We start from the raw sequence: 16,832 nt of genomic DNA on the forward strand, positions 1-16,832 counted from the left end.
TGGTGTGAAGCAGACTTTTATTTCAGCCTTAAACTCATCTGTCCTCCTGCCTACTGACCGCCTTCCACCATGTTGGGGCTGAACTGCTCGATGATGGCCGGCGGGTTCTCCAGGTCTGCGGCCCGTACCATCATCACCACGGACTTGATGGCGTACGACCAGCCGTGCCAGACGTACCACGCCACGCCGTCGTCGCTCATCGCCTGAAATGGCCCTTTGAACTCCTGGCCGTCCAGCTTCCCTGAGTCACACCTGCCATGAGGAGGAGGAGGAGGAAGATGTTTTCTGTCAGTATGTCTCACATGAAACCCCCACCCCACCTCGAGGAGGCGGCCGTCACCTGCAGAACCACCAGCCGGACCTGCTGTGCCGGATGCAGCGGCCGTTGTCTGCGGTGGCGTTCGTGTCGTTTGGGTGGTCGTAGGTGCTGAATTTGATCCCGCCTTTGCAGGGAGTGTTGAAGTTCAGGCCCCGAGCGTCAGCCAGAGCATCTCCAGCGTTCCCAGTGTAGTCTCCCACATGCAACTGGTACTGGTCCTACAAGCAGAGAGGAAGAGGAAAAGCCTGATCTTTGTTCTCTGCCTTGTGCAGCAGAGATGTAGAAGGTTTTATGTTGGTACCGATGGTGTCAGCCTGGAAAAGCCAATATTCTGAGCCTTTATGGAGTCCATAAAACTTCACCAATCAGACAAATATTCCCTTAATCTAGATTATTATCCAGAGCAACTATTTATGCACACAAAGTAGTGAATAAATAGTTTTTTAAATGTTTAGATGAATAAAAATCTGAAAGCTCTGGGATCCATTTCTATGCAGCCCTCTTTACTCTGATACCCCCGAATAAAACCCAGAGCCACTGATTACCTTCAGAACGCCTGATCAGCTGTGAGTAATGGGCTGGGCAAGGAGAGCATTAATCAGAAGCAGCCAAGAGGAACATTGTAACTCTGGAGGAGCTGCAGAGTTCCACAGCTCAAGTGGGAGAATCTGTCAGAACAATTATTAGTCATTTATGGAAGAGAGGCAAGAAGAAGGTTAGACCTGTTAGTTATGAATGATGTAGGAGACTGTGAACCTGATGTTAGCTGGTAGAGGAAGACCTGCAGGTTCTAGCTTCTAATCTTCAGCTGCTACCAGGAAGAAACCCGATTCAGGTTCAGTTCAAGCCCAGCTCAGGGAGGACAGAGGAGATGGTGTCTTCGGGACTTTAAGTTGCTTTTATTTATCTTCTCAGGACAGGAAAACAATCTTGCTCTGGGGCATCAGTTACCATGGTAACGGCGCCGTTAGATGGGAACCTGGTGTTGATAATGAAAATCCTGCAGGACCTCATTAATCCTGATCTTTAAAAACCAGAACTGGGTCCATTAAACAGAATTTATTGTGGATTTTCTCTAATCTACTCAGGCTCATAAATATACATACTAATGTCTCCTAGCAAGTTGCAGCTCAATCACTGTTTCTTCATCCATCCTCAAGCTTCTGGCTAAAATGAGACCATCTGGGCAGAACTGGTTGGTTTACAGCTTTTGAACTGGGTCCACTGGGGAGGGAGCCATCTCAGAACCTCCATGTTAGCCTGGTCTATCATCATTGGATCATTGTCCTGCTGGAACACCAAAGCTGTTCTGAAGTGAAGAATCTGAAGGTAGTCCTTCATGTTTCCATCCACTTTCTTCTTCATTGGAAGAGAAACAGCCCACAGCATAATACAGCCACCACCATGCTTGACAGCTGGTACAGTGTTCACACTGAATGTTCCAAGCATTCTTCTTGTCAATGAGACCAAACATCTCGCTGTTTGCCTCATCTGGCCATCAGTCTGTTCTTCAGAAGATGTTTGGCTGGTCCATGTGGGCAGCTGCAGACTTCTGCTCAGGTTGAAGGTGCTGATTTTGTTCCAGCTGTGTCCAGGTCACGTGTTAGGTGAGAAGGTAGGGTTTGGACCTTTGTGGTTCTTGGGTTGTTCCCGAACATCCTAACCAGTTTGGGTCTTTTGGGACACATCTGAATACTTTATAATTTCTTGAAAAGATGATTCTGGAATCTACAGGTTTTTTGGTTTTGTTTACAAATGTGGATCCAGTTTTCTCTTTCTTAGACTTTCCCAGCGTTCTGATCCAGAGTCGATCCAATGAGTGATGTCCTGCAAACAGAAACTACCAGCTGGACTCGATCATTATCACTAATCAGAAGTTCTCAAACCTTCAGCATCACTTATTAACAGATTTAACTGAATGTGCAGTAGGTGTGTATTCAAGCCTGTATGAATAATTATGACCCTGTGTGAATTCAAGACTCTGAAAAAAACTCAAATTTGCTCTTAATTCTTGCTGTGAAAAATCATCACAGCTGAACAGCTCATTTCCACAGTTCCAATGAATCATTAAGAGCCTAAAATGAATGGATGGAACCACCTGACTGGACCTGGGGAGAAGTTTCAGACCATCAGAAGCATGCAGCAGCACCCAGTTAAATGGTTTCAGGTTATTTTAGTATAAACTAGAAATATCTGGAATGCAAACACAGCATTTCATCTCAGCAACATGGTGAAAGTTTAGGTTTTATGGATTTGAAGAGAAAAAGGAATGAAAGGCAGGATGGTGATCAGCCAGACGACCTTGTTTCCATAGCAACAAAAAAGATGTCTAGTCTAAATAGGAGTCTATGTTTTGGGAAATTGAGAAGGCAAGGTTAGAGGCTCAGGACGGTGAGGACGGCGAGAAGAAAAGCAGCGAGCCTACAGTCAGATTTATGGCTTTTATCTCAACAGTTCCATAAAAATGTTCCACCTTCTCATCGTCCACTCGGAAGTTCTTGTACTCTGCAAAGCGCTGATTCCCTTCAAAGTCCTCAGTGTCGATGTGCAGGTCATAGTTTCCTGTGGAGCGGCTCAGTGGTAATTATATGAGAATCAACACACACACTTTTACCAATAGGAATAATAAACTCAGGTAGACACACACCTTGTGAGGTGAGGTGGTGCAGAGGGTCGTTTCCCAGCCAGAATTCTCCTTCAGGGGAGAAGAGATCTCCAAACCCATGGCGGTACTCCAACCAGGTCCTGCACACAAACACATCGATCTGCTAATGTTGGAAACAAAAAGGTACAACCTGAGTTAAAAGGCTCTAGGTGTCAGAACATCGATGAAAACAATCCCTGAAAGCATCTACACTGAGACGGAAAAGAGGAAAACATCTCGGACAGCAGCCGATCTACCCAGGAGTGGACTTCCTAGCAGATTCAGCCCAACGTCAGAGCGTGAAGCTCAGGGTAATGACCAGAAACCCAAGAGCTCCATCTCAGACACTACAGGCCTCAGTTACCAGGTTAAAGGTCATGACATTGAACCAGTCTGGCTGTTTGGAAGAGATGAAGAAGAAAGCCTCTTGTCTGCACCTGAATGAAGGACAAGACTTCTGGACAGAAGATGGAGATGTTGGACCATAATGGACAGAACCATGTTTAGAGGAACAGAGCAGATCAGCACAAACAGCTCATACCAACTGCTAAGCACGGTGGAGGAAGAATGATGATGTAAAAAAAAACAAAAACCTGTCAAAGCTCTCCTTCCCATCTCTCCTCCTCTGGAAGACGGTCCATCCTCCACCGTTGCTCATGTCGCAGTAGACGTTGAGCGCCGTGGGAGCGCCATCTGGACGGATCACGTAGAGGCCGCTCGCCACGTTCCCGTCTGCAAACACCTCGGAGCAGTCTGAAGAGACGCACGGTGCAGGGTTACAAAAACCCCATAAATAAACACACCGTGTTCATATTTTCACATTCAGCAGACATGATCCACGTAGAAGCCTCTAGAACCTGGTGTCAGCTGGACACCAGGTTCTAGAGGCTTCACTGGGGTCCATATTTATCCGGCTGCAGAACTAAACTACTTTTCAGAATTTTTAAATAATTATAAATAAATGTACTGATTTCTTTCCAACCAGGAGAAAAAAGGTTCTTGATCCAAATCAAATCTTTGCTTTCAGATCTGTGACTGAAACAATAAACCGAACGAAGCTTCAGCTTAAAGATCAAACATGATCTCTGATTAAATGCTGGCGTTTGATCAGAACCGACCTCTGTAGAGGTTCTGCTGGCCCAGGTACATGTTGGGGATGTGCTGCAGCTGCTGCGACTGGCTGTTCTGGAGCTCCAGGATGTAGCGGTGCTGGTCGTTGATCACGTTCATCAGGCCCTGGATCTCAGCTTCCAGACGGACAACCTTCTCCTCACACAGCAGCGGGGCCTGGAGGGGGTCCAAACCACGACACAGGAGACATCAGAACAGTGTTGTTTTACAGCACATTTTAGACCTCTCAACGTAACAAATCCACAGAGAAGATATCTGTAGCTCCTTGCTTCCAACTCTGTGACCTTCAGCTCTTTGGACTCTATCTCCAATGTCAGCTGAGAGGATCTACTGCAGAGACACTCTGCAGGTGGAGCATCTTTTTTACAGATATTCACTGGGTTAGCTTCCCTGGTTCCAGAACCGAGAGGGTTCTGGAATTTGGGGGTGGAGTCTCGTGTCATTCTGCAGCTGTTGGAAGGAACCTTGAGAAAATGGAGCAGATGACTCTGTCCTTCATCACAATGTCTTCATCAGTCTGTCTGATCTTTGGCATCTCAGGCATACCAGATCTATCTCCAGTCATGGCATCAGGGCAGTGATGGTCCACCCAACAAGACCGATATATTACTGGCGCCTGAAGCAAATATTACATCCAGTAATACTTTAACTAAATGAATTGTGAAAGTAACTGGAAGCCAAGGCAGAGCTGCTCAGGCTGGACTGATATGTTCTCCAGACGGCAGCTGAAGTACTGGTTCCGCTCAGTAGCTTGACAGCAGAATTTTGAATGAGTCTGAGCAGTGATGAACATCTGGGTATCATCAGCGTAACTTTGAACACGTGTTCTGTTTTCTGATGATACCACCATGACCCAGTCCGTGTAATGAAAACCGAGCTGGGCCGAGGCAGCTCTCTGGGGTTACTCCACAGGAGACGTTTGTCACCTAGACTGAGGTAGAACTTTCATGCCTTGATGAATGTTCTGGACCAGCTGAAAAGAATCTGAAGACCCAACTAACCGTTATTTCCACAGAACTGAGGAATGTCAATTATATCAAGTGCACTTAAGTCTGGAAGGATGAGAACTGAAAGGACATGAAGGATGGACCGTTTCAGTTCTGTGGGTTAGTTCTGCAACATGACTGAACTTCCTCCAGGAGACCTTTTTCCTTGAGGAATGCGTTCATTCACAAGGCAAGACTGCCTGTTGGTCTGTGATCGTTCACATCGCGGCTCTCTGGGTTGGGTTTCACCAAAACTGGTTTCAAAGGATCTGGAAACGTGACGGTTTGCAGTGAAGTGTTTAAAACCAGTAAGACCTGATGGTGAATGCTGCTGTGGGTACGAGATGAACCTGGAAGGTGGAGGAGTAACGATCACTGATCAGCCAGTGATGCTGGATTCATCTGAGTCCAGCTGCAATGATGATTAATAACTCGGTGAATTCCTCCCACTATGATAAAGAGTGGAGCTGCAAGGTGTGAAGGAAATTAATTGTGGGGAATATTATTCAAGAATTACCAGAATGTTCAATAATAAAACTGGGAAAGTCATATTTTGTAACAATGAGACTCCTTTATTGTTGGAGGGAGTCTGGATTTCGTCTCCTGATCTCCGTCAGTGACCTTTTGTTGACCTCAGTTTAAAACACGACAACCCTTTCATTAATAAAGCTTATAATTACTGTTTTAAGTGAACTTGAATATTTTCACGGTGTTTAAAAACGTCCCACCAGACAGCTACGGCCCGATTGGACCGAGGATGCCTTTAATTCTCTTCCTTCCTCCATTTCCTTCCTTATAATTAAAACAGTTTCTATTAGAGGTGAAAATAACGACACGGTTCCCCAAACTCTGGTTATGTCATCGCTCTAGATGTAAGGTTAGAACCGGAGCGGTTTGAAATGTTTCTGTTTGGATCCGCTTTCTGGATGTACCACAGGTGTTTCAGCAAAATATAGAACCGTATCTGAATTCATTCAGAACAATTCAAAATGGGTTCTGGATAGCTGGATGGGAGTTGAACCTGCTTTCTTGTAAGGTGCCATGACATCATGTTGGTTGGAAATGTCAGTCAGACCCAAAATTATTCACACCTCTGGCAGTAATATGAATGTTCTGGAGCGGCCCAGTCAGAGTCCAGTGCTGAATCTATGCAGGTAGCTAAAGATTAGGGTGATGGCGGAGAGGCCCTCTAACCTCATGGTAGCATGCAGCCCTAATCAGCTGAAATACAAAATGTTCATCAACAGATTTTCTGCTGAAATGTAAATCAGACCCATGGTGCTATGGCAGGCCGTTTTAACATAAAATCAGTTTTGTGTGACTACCTGTAATTAAACTGGATGTCTAAAAACCAGTTTTGACTCATCCTGGAAGGCAGTTTAAGACGTCTGTGTTTCCATTCTGACTCGTAAGGAGAACACTTCCAGATATCTTCAGTCACATTTTGAAGATATCTCAAATGATGCGGCTGGAGTCGTCATTTGAAGGGTTACACATTTATAGTTACAATTCAACATATCTTGAACTTAATTATGTTTAATTACTGTGGGAGACTTCAACATTCACATGGACAATCCTGAAGACAGAAGTCCAATAGATCTATGTGACACTCTTAGAAATGTTGGTTTGACTCAACATGTTAAACAGCAAACACACAAACAGGGACATATTTTGGACTTGATCATCACTAAGGGTCTAAATATTTCCAAGGTGTCTATAACTGATGTTCTTCTATCTGACCATTTTTCTGTTATTTTTGAAAGCATCATCTGCAATGACTCAGTTTACCAAAGAGACATGATAAGAAAACGCATCTTTAAGGATGGTGCTGCTGAAACCTTTAACCAGATTTACTCTTCTACCTCCACTTTGCCCTGTAACACTGTAGATGAGCTGGTAGATAACTTTCATTCTAAAATCTCAGACATCATTGATTCAATTGCTCCAATTAAAGTGAAAGTTGTTTCTGGGAAGAAAATGTCTCCATGGAGAAGTGCTCCACCAGTCAGAAGTGAAAGAAAGGAATGTCTAAAAGCTGAACGCAGGTGGAGAAAGACTGGACTCCAGGTTCACTATATTATCTATAAAGAGAGATATAACAGATATAACCTACAACTGATAAATGTAAGAGAATCTTTATTTTCTGAGATCATCAGTAAAAACATTAACAATGCTGGTGCATTATTTGCCACGATCGACAGGTTAACAAACCCTCAAGTTCATCAAGTCATTTAGCAGGATAATAATCACTGAATTTATAACATGTTTTAACAGTGAATTTATCACATCCTGGAATAATTTAGCGTTCCTAAGAGTGCAGAAGGATTTTCCAACCCGTCCACAGCTGTGGTTCTGTTGGGGAATACGGACTGAGGAGGTTTGTAGGAATCCTTTAGTGTGAAAATATAAGTCAATTATGTCTTAAGAATATATTTCTGTCTGCTGAAAATCTTCCAATGTTGAGATTTACAACAATAATTTAAATAATTCACATTTTTATTCCTACATCATAATAAATGAGGAAAATCAAACCAAAACCTATTGAGCAAAACGGGCCACGGGTTGTTGTCATAAATGTTTTTTTCAATCATTAAGTTTTATTCCCAGCTCCTGACACACATACTACTCTATTTATCTGATGTTTTTGACATTCCTGGATGGATCAAGTTTAATTTTCATGGTTTCCAAGTAAATCCCTGCATTTAACATCATGTTTCAAGAAGGCCTTTTTAATATGCGAGAAAGTCCAAATGAATAACATTTGATCTTTTTTCTTTAAATGTCTTCATTTTATAATCTGTCTCTCTGTGAGGCTGAGTAGCGTTTAAAAAGCACAGATAGAAGCACAAAGAGACAAGAAGTTCACAGTTTTAAATAAACCAGTGAAGCGACGTCTGTTAATGAGATCGTCTCAGACTACCTTCAGAAAGTCCTCTCTGATAACACATCCACTGAACGTCAAGCTCAGGTAGACAGGTGTCTTACCGCTGCAGATGAAGCCAGGTGCAGCAGAAAGGCCACAGATGTTGTCAGCACCGCCATGATCAGATAGAACTGAAACTTCCAGCTTCTTCATCTCTTTCTGCTGAAACTGACTGCATGTTAGAGGATTATAACCCTGCGCTTTGTCTCCATCTAGTGGCTGATAGAACTAACACGTCTCAATATTCAGCTGCTAGAAATAAGTTGATTCACTACGTTTGTCTTTATGTGTTGTTTTCAGTGGACAGACATTTAGTCTATAACTCGACTTTAAATGACGCGTTAATAAAAATATTTGGAGTAAAACTGCGACTCCGGTGGGACTCGAACCCACAACCTTTGAATCACTTCTCAAGTGCTTGACTAGAAGTCCAATGCGCTATCCATTGCGCCACGGAGCCACCTGTTGCACATCGGAACACTGCAGAACTTCACCGCGTTTCTACGGGGATTCGACGGGTTTCATGTCTGTTTGGTTCTGAAGTTCGGATTTCTTCACTGATAAAATATGGCTATTAGCATGAAGAGCTGAGGAGCCGGTTTAAACTGTAAAACGAACTTTTATTTATGCTTTCATTTCTTGACCTCTGTAACTTTCCGTTTGTCGGCAGACTTCATCGCTCTTGTTTCGCTGTGGTGTTGAAATATTGACTTCCTTCATATTTTCAAACCGGACAGAGAACCGAAAGTCCGCAATGTACACGCCAAACTTCCGGTTCAGACTGTTTGCTTTCATAATAAAAGCTCGCAAACTGTAGGAACACTTTGGGTCATTTTACGCCTTAGCAATCATGTTACTATGACCCCTGACCTTCAAAATGAGCCTCAGATCTATTTCTGTGATCCACGCTTCCTCGTTGTCATTGTCATCAAGCGCTCTGTCCACTATCAGCAAACAAAAAAACAAAAGAACAAGATCTGTATCAACATCCCGGATTTCACCCATCCACCCATTTTCTATACCCGCTTCTTCCATACTGGATCGCGGGGGAGCTGGTGCCTATCTCCAGCGGAGGAGGTGACGCACAAGACAAACAACCATTCACACGTAAAGGTAATTTAGAGAGACCAGTTAACCTCACAGTCATGCTTTTGGGCTGTAGGAGGAAGCCGGAGTACCCGGAGAAAACCATTGAATGCACATGGAGAACATGCACACTCCATGCAGAAAGACCCCCGGCCAGGAGTCGAATTCAGGGCCTTCTTCTTGCTGCAAAGCAACAGTCTGGTCCTGGTTCTCCTCAGTCCAGGCAACCGTTTTCATCTGTTTTATTTTGAAGAAGACAAGCGGAAGTGGTCTTTGCGCTGAACAACACAGAGTAGGTTGCAGCAGGATGAAGAGGACAAACAGAACTGGGTTCTGCGCAGAGGATGGAGAGGGGCCAGAGGTCCTCACAGAGGAAGGTGTCAGGCTAGGGGTCCCCACAGAGGATGGAGAGGGACCAGAGGTCCTCACAGAGGAAGGTGTCAGGCTAGGGGTCCTCACAGAGGATGGAGAGGGACCAGAGGTCCTCACAGAGGAAGGTGCCAGGCTAGGGGTCCTCACAGAGGATGGAGAGGGACCAGAGGTCCTCACAGAGGAAGGTGTCAGGCTAGGGGTCCTCACAGAGGATGGAGAGGGACCAGAGGTCCTCACAGAGGAAGGTGTCAAGCTAGGGGTCCTCACAGAGGATGGAGAGGGACCAGAGGTCCTCACAGAGGAAGGTGTCAGGCTAGGGGTCCCCACAGAGGATGGAGAGGGACCAGAGGTCCTCACAGAGGAAGGTGTCAGGCTAGGGGTCCCCACAGAGGATGGAGAGGGACCAGAGGTCCTCACAGAGGAAGGTGTCAAGCTAGGGGTCCCCACAGAGGATGGAGAGGGACCAGAGGTCCTCACAGAGGAAGGTGCCAGGCTAGGGGTCCCCACAGAGGATGGAGAGGGACCAGAGGTCCTCACAGAGGAAGGTGTCAAGCTAGGGGTCCCCACAGAGGATGGAGAGGGACCAGAGGTCCTCACAGAGGAAGGTGTCAGGCTAGGGGTCCCCACAGAGGATGGAGAGGGACCAGAGGTCCTCACAGAGGAAGGTGCCAGGCTAGGGGTCCCCACAGAGGATGGAGAGGGACCAGAGGTCCTCACAGAGGAAGGTGTCAGGCTAGGGGTCCCCACAGAGGATGGAGAGGGACCAGAGGTCCTCACAGAGGAAGGTGCCAGGCTACGGGTCCTCACAGAGGAAGGTGCCAGGCTACGGGTCCTCAAAGAGGGCAGAGAGGGGCCCGGTGGTTTCCGAGCAACCAAGTTGGGCTTCAGTGAATTCGTATGAGACCTCACCTTCATATGCCTCACTACACATACAGGTGAGTAAAACAGTTGGTTATGCCTTACCTTCTGATAGAGAGCATGCCGCTTCTTCTGCCTCGGGGCAGGTCTATTCCCTGCATTTGACGGCCAAACCCCATCGCTGGAAAATCCCCTAAGCCTTGCCATCCACTCCTCATCTCCCAGGGCTTTTGGTTTGAAGCTAATCTGAAGATAAAATCAACAGATTTTTAAGAATCAAATGTAATAACGCAATTTTACTGCATTCAACAAAAGAAGTAAAATATCTAATAACTCAAAAAATGTATATGACAGCAATTTTCAAAAAATCCAAAGCAAAGCATCATTTTGTGTCACTACTAAATAACAGTTAATAATAACAATAATAATAACAGCACACTTAACTTATAGTTCACTTAATACAAAAAAATATACAAAGTAATGTTAGTGACAATTTTCTACAGTGTCAGTTAGGATTATATATTAAATCACAAGAAGAGGACAATTATCTTTGTACATTTTACATATGTTGGATATGTCGTTTTTTAAATAAATCTGCCTCAATGTAAAATGAGAACATCTAATCGACTAGTTATGTGAGTAAATTGAACTGAAATACAATGTATTTCACGGTCACAAGAACAACTTCGTTTCACGAACGTAAAACAAAAACAATTAAATATTTGTACTTACAGTAAAGTAGTTTGTTTGCTGTGGGCAGAGATGACAGAATAATGAAGCGATGTGGAATTTGTCTTTAACGGCGCTGGACCAACGAACTCTATTTATTCAACCGTCCTTGCAACTTAATTTCAAACAAAAATACTTAAAAGTTATTTTGTTAATCTAAAGAGGCCCGTTCACCTTGATTGGCTGAGCTCCATTGTGAACTCGTACGTGGATTGGTTGAGCTCCATTGTGAACTCGTGCGTGGATTGGTTGAGCTCCATTGTGAGCTCGTACGTGGATTGGTTGAGCTCCATTGTGAACTCGTACGTGGATTGGTTGAGCTCCATTGTGAACTCGTACGTGGATTGGTTGAGCTCCATTGTGAACTCGTACGTGGATTGGTTGAGCTCCATTGTGAACTCGTACGTGGATTGGTTGAGCTCCATTGTGAGCTCGTACGTGGATTGGCTCGTAGTGCTTCGCCTTGATTGGCTGATGTCCATTGTGCGCTATACGTAGATTCTACGGTCCATTGTGAGACGAAGCGAGATTGGCTGATCCGTCCAAAGTGAGAATGGAGAGGCGCGGAGCTCATTGGAGGAGAGTTACAGTCTAACGTGAGCAAGGTAGTCAGAGCCCGGATAGCTCAGTCGGTAGAGCATCAGACTTTTAATCTGAGGGTCCAGGGTTCAAGTCCCTGTTCGGGCGTCAATATTTTTGTTCCTCATACGTTTTCTACAGAGGAAAGAAAGCTTCTTTAAAGAGTCAAAATAAATAATTATCATTTATCAGAGTGATTAATAACCTTGTGATTTACAATGACTTCCGTTTAAGACATTCTATCCAACCACAAGGCTACATAATTATTTGCTGATATTTTGACATTTTTCCGATTTTCTAAACAAATCTTGATATTTTGTGTTCATCAGATAAAATATTAGCGTTTATGTTCTTGGCATAATAGTCTGCGTGGGGGGAGAAAGGAGGGGATTTAGCGAGTTTGATTCCACCTGACGGCATGTTGTTTAAAGAAGATATTTATAACAATTAGTTTTTATGTTTTAAAGTGTTTTTAAGTGTTAAATGTAAATAACTTGTCCATTTAAAAACTCAAAACATTATTCAGTGCAGTATTTTGTGCAAATAATAATGTCAGCAGCTACTTAGCTGTTTAGCTGTGAACTTGACTGAAAATACAGCATTCCTTTGACAAAAACTTTCATTTTTTAAGATTCATTGTAACAGAACTGTTCTTAATTTTGTTTGTTTCAATGCCATATTTAAATAAAGTACATTATACACGTTCAAGTATACTTTAATATCATTAATCATATCTAGTTCTTATATTCATTATTTGCTGCAAGTTAGCAGCTCAAAGTATAGTATTTTCTGGAAAGGTGTCTTTCCTAAAGTACTTCCTGTGTTAATAATTGTTCTTATTGTATCCAAACATTTATTCATAGTAAAAGACAAGAAACCAAATATGTTTTAAAGAACCAAATATTTATTATTCAACAATTTAAAAAAACAGTGAGAACCAGGAAACAGGAGTAACTGTACACGATAAAACTGTTTGTAAAAGCTTTCTTTTTTAAAACAAGACAAAGAGAAACAGATTCATATTTATTTTTGCTTCTTTATTTGTTCTAGCCACAGCTTTTTTGTCATGTTTTCATTGGAGGGACAGTAAATATGTCCTCTGTGTCCTGTCTCAGCAATTCTAAACTGCCCACATGTTTTGCATGTGTGGTGCAGTGGGTCAGTTTTCAGGGTCCTTTAGTGGGAGCCAGAGTAGGAGGATGTAATGGACCCAGAGCAGGAGCCAGAGTAGCAGGTCCAGAAAAATTGGCACTGTTGAGAACAGGCACCTGAGAGGCCATTGGAGCCATCATCAGAAAACGGCTGGGAAGGTTTAATCCTTGTGGCACCACAACAGTCTCCTGCTTTTTAACTCTTTTATTATGCAATTGCACCTGAGTGTCTCTGTCACCAGCAGGTAATACCTATCAATGTCCAGAACCTTCCGAGCCCTCTTGTGAATACCAGCCCACCTAAGATGCTTCCCACAAGCTTGGCAGAACGCCCTAATTTTCCACTGATGATGGGGATCCACACCAGAAGCCGGTGGGTAAAAAACGATCGGTGTTGGTACCAGGTGGTAGATGAGGGCTGGTAAAGGAGGCTCATACCACAACTTCAAATCTGGGTTCACTTTGCCGGCATGAAAGAGAGTATTTCCAATCCATCTCTGGTCCTGTACAGGAATGGTCTTCCTCATCTCACTCGGCAACCAGCCAGGTCCTGCATCACCACCTGCATCTGACTGTAGCACACATGCTACAGGCTCCTCCTGGAGAGAACAACAAAAGATGTGGAAATCTGCATACATATATTTCATTAAAGATGACTAAAAACTTAACTGGTTTTATGAATACATACTGCTGTACTCACAGGTGAAACTGTCTGGCAGATGTGTGTCGGTGTTGTGGAAGATGAAGCCAGGCTAGGGGTCCTCACAGAGGATGAAGAGGGACCAGAAGTCCTCACAGAGGAAGGTGCCAGGCTAGGGGTTCTCACAGAGGATGGAGAGGGACCAGAGGAAGGTGTCAAGCTAGGGGTCCTCACAGAGGATGAAGAGGGACCAGAGGAAGGTGTCAAGCTAGGGGTCCTCACAGAGGATGGAGAGGGACCAGAGGTCCTCACAGAGGAAGGTGTCAGGCTAGGGGTCCTCACAGAGGAAGGTGTCAGGCTAGGGGTCCTCACAGAGGATGGAGAGGGACCAGAGGAAGGTGTCAAGCTAGGGGTCCTCACAGAGGATGAAGAGGGACCAGAGGAAGGTGTCAAGCTAGGGGTCCTCACAGAGGATGGAGAGGGACCAGAGGTCCTCACAGAGGATGGAGAGGGACCAGAGGTCCTCACAGAGGAAGGTGTCAGGCTAGGGGTCCTCACAGAGGATGAAGAGGGACCAGAGGTCCTCACAGAGGAAGGTGTCAGGCTAGGGTTCCTCACAGAGGAAGGTGTCTAGCTAGGGTTCCTCACAGAGGATGAAGAGGGACCAGAGGTCCTCACAGAGGAAGGTGTCAGGCTAGGGGTCCTCACAGAGGAAGGTGTCAGGCTAGGGGTCCTCACAGAGGATGGAGAGGGACCAGAGGAAAGTGTCAGGCTAGGGGTCCTCACAGAGGATGAAGAGGGACCAGAGGTCCTCACAGAGGAAGGTGTCAGGCTAGGGGTCCTCACAGAGGAAGGTGTCAGGCTAGGGGTCCTCACAGAGGATGAAGAGGGACCAGAGAAAGGTGTCAAGCTAGGGGTCCTCACAGAGGATGAAGAGGGACCAGAGGAAAGTGTCAAGCTAGGGGTCCTCACAGAGGATGAAGAGGGACCAGAGGAAGGTGTCAAGCTAGGGGTCCTCACAGAGGATGGAGAGGGACCAGAGGTCCTCACAGAGGAAGGTGTCAGGCTAGGGGTCCTCACAGAGGATGAAGAGGGACCAGAGGAAGGTGTCAAGCTAGGGGTCCTCACAAAGGATGAAGAGGGACCAGAGGAAGGTGTCAAGCTAGGGGTCCTCACAGAGGATGAAGAGGGACCAGAGGTCCTCACAGAGGAAGGTGTCAGGCTAGGGTTCCTCACAGAGGATGAAGAGGGACCAGAGGTCCTCACAGAGGAAGGTGTCAGGCTAGGGGTCCTCACGGAGGATGAAGAGGGACCAGAGGAAGGTGTCAAGCTAGGGGTCCTCACAGAGGATGAAGAGGGACCAGAGGAAGGTGTCAAGCTAGGGGTCCTCACAGAGGATGGAGAGGGACCAGAGGTCCTCACAGAGGAAGGTGTCAGGCTAGGGTTCCTCACAGAGGATGAAGAGGGACCAGAGGTCCTCACAGAGGAAGGTGTCAGGCTAGGGGTCCTCACAAAGGATGAAGAGGGACCAGAGGAAGGTGTCAAGCTAGGGGTCCTCACAAAGGATGAAGAGGGACCAGAGGAAGGTGTCAAGCTAGGGGTCCTCACAGAGGATGAAGAGGGACCAGAGGAAGGTGTCAAGCTAGGGGTCCTCACAGAGGATGAAGAGGGACCAGAGGAAGGTGTCAAGCTAGGGGTCCTCACAAAGGATGAAGAGGGACCAGAGGAAGGTGTCAAGCTAGGGGTCCTCACAAAGGATGAAGAGGGACCAGAGGAAGGTGTCAAGCTAGGGGTCCTCACAAAGGATGAAGAGGGACCAGAGGAAGGTGTCAAGCTAGGGGTCCTCACAGAGGATGAAGAGGGACCAGAGGAAGGTGTCAAGCTAGGGGTCCTCACAGAGGATGGAGAGGGACCAGAGGTCCTCACAGAGGAAGGTGTCAGGCTAGGGGTCCTCACAGAGGATGAAGAGGGACCAGAGGAAGGTGTCAGGCTAGGGGTCCTCACAGAGGGCAGAGAGGGGCACGGTGGTATGCGAGCAACCAAGTTGGGCTTCAATGAATCCGTATGAGACCCACCAAAGTGTGATTTAATGAACTGCTAGGACCAAAAAATGAAGCAAATACAAAATGAATAACTGCATCACAAAATGCTATCACAAAAAAATGGTAAAAAATTATTATTACAGCTTGCTGCACAAGACAGAATAAATCTTATGAAGTATTTAGCAGTTGAAGAAAAGCATTCATCATTGACAAAGACGGAGAGGACCTCAGGAAAGACTGTGGAGCATAAGAGGTGGATTCTGAAGCCACTGATTGTGGGGCCACAGGAGGAGGAGGCTGGAATGCAGCATAGATATTTCTATGTGTTAAAACCACTGTTCAACTGAATTGTGAAACACTTGACAAAGCTGTAAAAGTGTCTAATAAGTGAGTATAATCAGATGTTATATTAAACCAGGTTACCTTGGCAGCATGAAAGCTACAATCGCAGCTTGCAGACACTCCAAAAAAGGTGGTCTGTCCTCGTGATTGGATGGGGCATTTTTCAATCTGAAACAGTACATCATCTCATAAATGACAATTAATCATGTCTCCCCTTTTTCATATGCCTCACTACACACACAGGAGACTAAAACACTGGGTAAGCCTTAGCTTCTGATAGAGAGCATGCCACTTCTTCTGATTGTGGATTTCCTGCATTTGACGGCCAAACCCCATCGCTGGCAAATCCTCGTCATCCTCGTCATCCTCTCCTCATCTCCCAGGCCTTTATGGCTCTTTGGTTTGAAGCTCATCTCAAGATAAAATCTGAATATTTTTAGGAATCAAATGTAATAAAATAATAATGCAATTTTACTGCATTCAGCCAAAGAAGTAAAATGTCTTATAACTTAAAAAACTGTATATGACAGCAATTAAAAAAAATCCAAAGCAAACATCATTTTGTGTCACTACTAAATAACAATTAATAATAACAGCACATTTACCTTACAGTGCACTTCATACAAAACAAAATATACAAAGTAATATTAGTGACAATTTACTAGAGTGTTGGTTAGGATTATATGTAACATCCCAAGAAGAGGACACTTATCTTTGTACATTTTACATATGTTGGATATGTCGTTTTTAAAATGAATCTGCCTCAATGTAAAATGAGAACATCTAATCGACTAGTTATGTGATTAAACTGAAGTGAAATACAAGGTATCTCATGGTCACAAGAAGAATAAAAATCCAAACTTCGTTTCACGAACGTAAAACAAAAAACAATTAAATATTGGTACTTACAGTAAAGTTGCTTGTTTGCTGTGGGCAGAGGTGACAGAATAATGAAGCGATGTGGAATCTCTCTTTAACGGCGTTGGACCAACGAACTCGAACTTTTCAACCGTCCTTGCAACTGATTTTC

General features: G+C 44.8%; 1 protein-coding gene, 4 long non-coding RNA genes and 2 other non-coding genes across 8 annotated transcripts in view; 2 read left to right on the forward strand and 5 right to left on the reverse strand.

Moving 5' to 3' along the window:
* Positions 1 to 3: 3 nt before the first annotated feature.
* On the reverse strand, positions 4 to 11,206 carry LOC124867980 (fibrinogen-like protein 1). 2 transcript variants are annotated; one of them, XM_047364733.1, is made up of 8 exons: positions 11,052 to 11,206; positions 10,425 to 10,565; positions 4,082 to 4,250; positions 3,557 to 3,716; positions 2,967 to 3,064; positions 2,793 to 2,881; positions 341 to 537; positions 4 to 252 (listed from the first exon to the last, which is right to left on the reverse strand). In XM_047364733.1, exons 2-8 carry the CDS (start codon positions 10,524 to 10,526, stop codon positions 51 to 53), a joined length of 1,017 nt encoding a protein of 338 aa, XP_047220689.1. In that variant the 5' UTR covers positions 10,527 to 10,565; positions 11,052 to 11,206; the 3' UTR covers positions 4 to 50. The 2 variants fall into 2 exon arrangements, with proteins under 2 accessions (XP_047220689.1, XP_047220690.1); XM_047364734.1 differs by lacking the exons at positions 10,425 to 10,565; positions 11,052 to 11,206 and adding an exon at positions 8,066 to 8,214.
* Positions 538 to 2,785, reverse strand: LOC124868002. The gene is made up of 3 exons (XR_007038213.1): positions 1,076 to 2,785; positions 865 to 987; positions 538 to 633 (listed from the first exon to the last, which is right to left on the reverse strand). It is a non-coding gene; the product is annotated as an uncharacterized LOC124868002 (long non-coding RNA).
* Positions 8,372 to 8,463, reverse strand: trnar-ucu. The gene is given in 2 exon segments: positions 8,372 to 8,407; positions 8,427 to 8,463. It is a non-coding gene; the product is annotated as a tRNA-Arg (tRNA).
* Positions 9,458 to 13,711, forward strand: LOC124868008. Its single transcript, XR_007038220.1, has 3 exons — positions 9,458 to 9,480; positions 9,511 to 9,570; positions 13,627 to 13,711. It is a non-coding gene; the product is annotated as an uncharacterized LOC124868008 (long non-coding RNA).
* On the forward strand, positions 11,663 to 11,735 carry trnak-uuu. The gene has a single exon. It is a non-coding gene; the product is annotated as a tRNA-Lys (tRNA).
* On the reverse strand, positions 12,512 to 13,752 carry LOC124868005. The gene is made up of 2 exons (XR_007038217.1): positions 13,479 to 13,752; positions 12,512 to 13,377 (listed from the first exon to the last, which is right to left on the reverse strand). It is a non-coding gene; the product is annotated as an uncharacterized LOC124868005 (long non-coding RNA).
* A 1,643-nt stretch (positions 13,753 to 15,395) lies between these two features.
* The window catches only part of LOC124868004, a 1,554-nt gene continuing 117 nt past the window's right edge, over positions 15,396 to 16,832 (reverse strand). The window contains exons 1-3 of the long non-coding RNA XR_007038216.1: positions 15,884 to 16,832; positions 15,687 to 15,757; positions 15,396 to 15,512 (exon numbers count right to left, since the gene is read on the reverse strand). The exon at positions 15,884 to 16,832 is cut by the window's right edge and continues 117 nt beyond it. This is a non-coding gene — a long non-coding RNA (uncharacterized LOC124868004). The remainder of the gene's footprint in view (positions 15,513 to 15,686; positions 15,758 to 15,883) is intronic.

The sequence above is a fragment of the Girardinichthys multiradiatus genome, chromosome 5, assembly GCF_021462225.1.
Source record: "Girardinichthys multiradiatus isolate DD_20200921_A chromosome 5, DD_fGirMul_XY1, whole genome shotgun sequence".
In the NCBI taxonomy this organism is placed as follows: domain Eukaryota; kingdom Metazoa; phylum Chordata; class Actinopteri; order Cyprinodontiformes; family Goodeidae; genus Girardinichthys; species Girardinichthys multiradiatus.

Coding starts and splice junctions, on each gene's coding strand:
- LOC124867980 (XM_047364733.1), bottom strand. CDS start 10,526: ATGGCAAGGCTTAGGGGATTTTCCAGCGATGGGGTTTGGCCGTCAAAT. Junction 3,717..4,081: donor CCAGCAGAACCTCTACAGAG/GTCGGTTCTGAT, acceptor GCGTCTCTTCAG/ACTGCTCCGAGGTGTTTGCA. Junction 253..340: donor TCCGGCTGGTGGTTCTGCAG/GTGACGGCCGCC, acceptor TCCTCATGGCAG/GTGTGACTCAGGGAAGCTGG.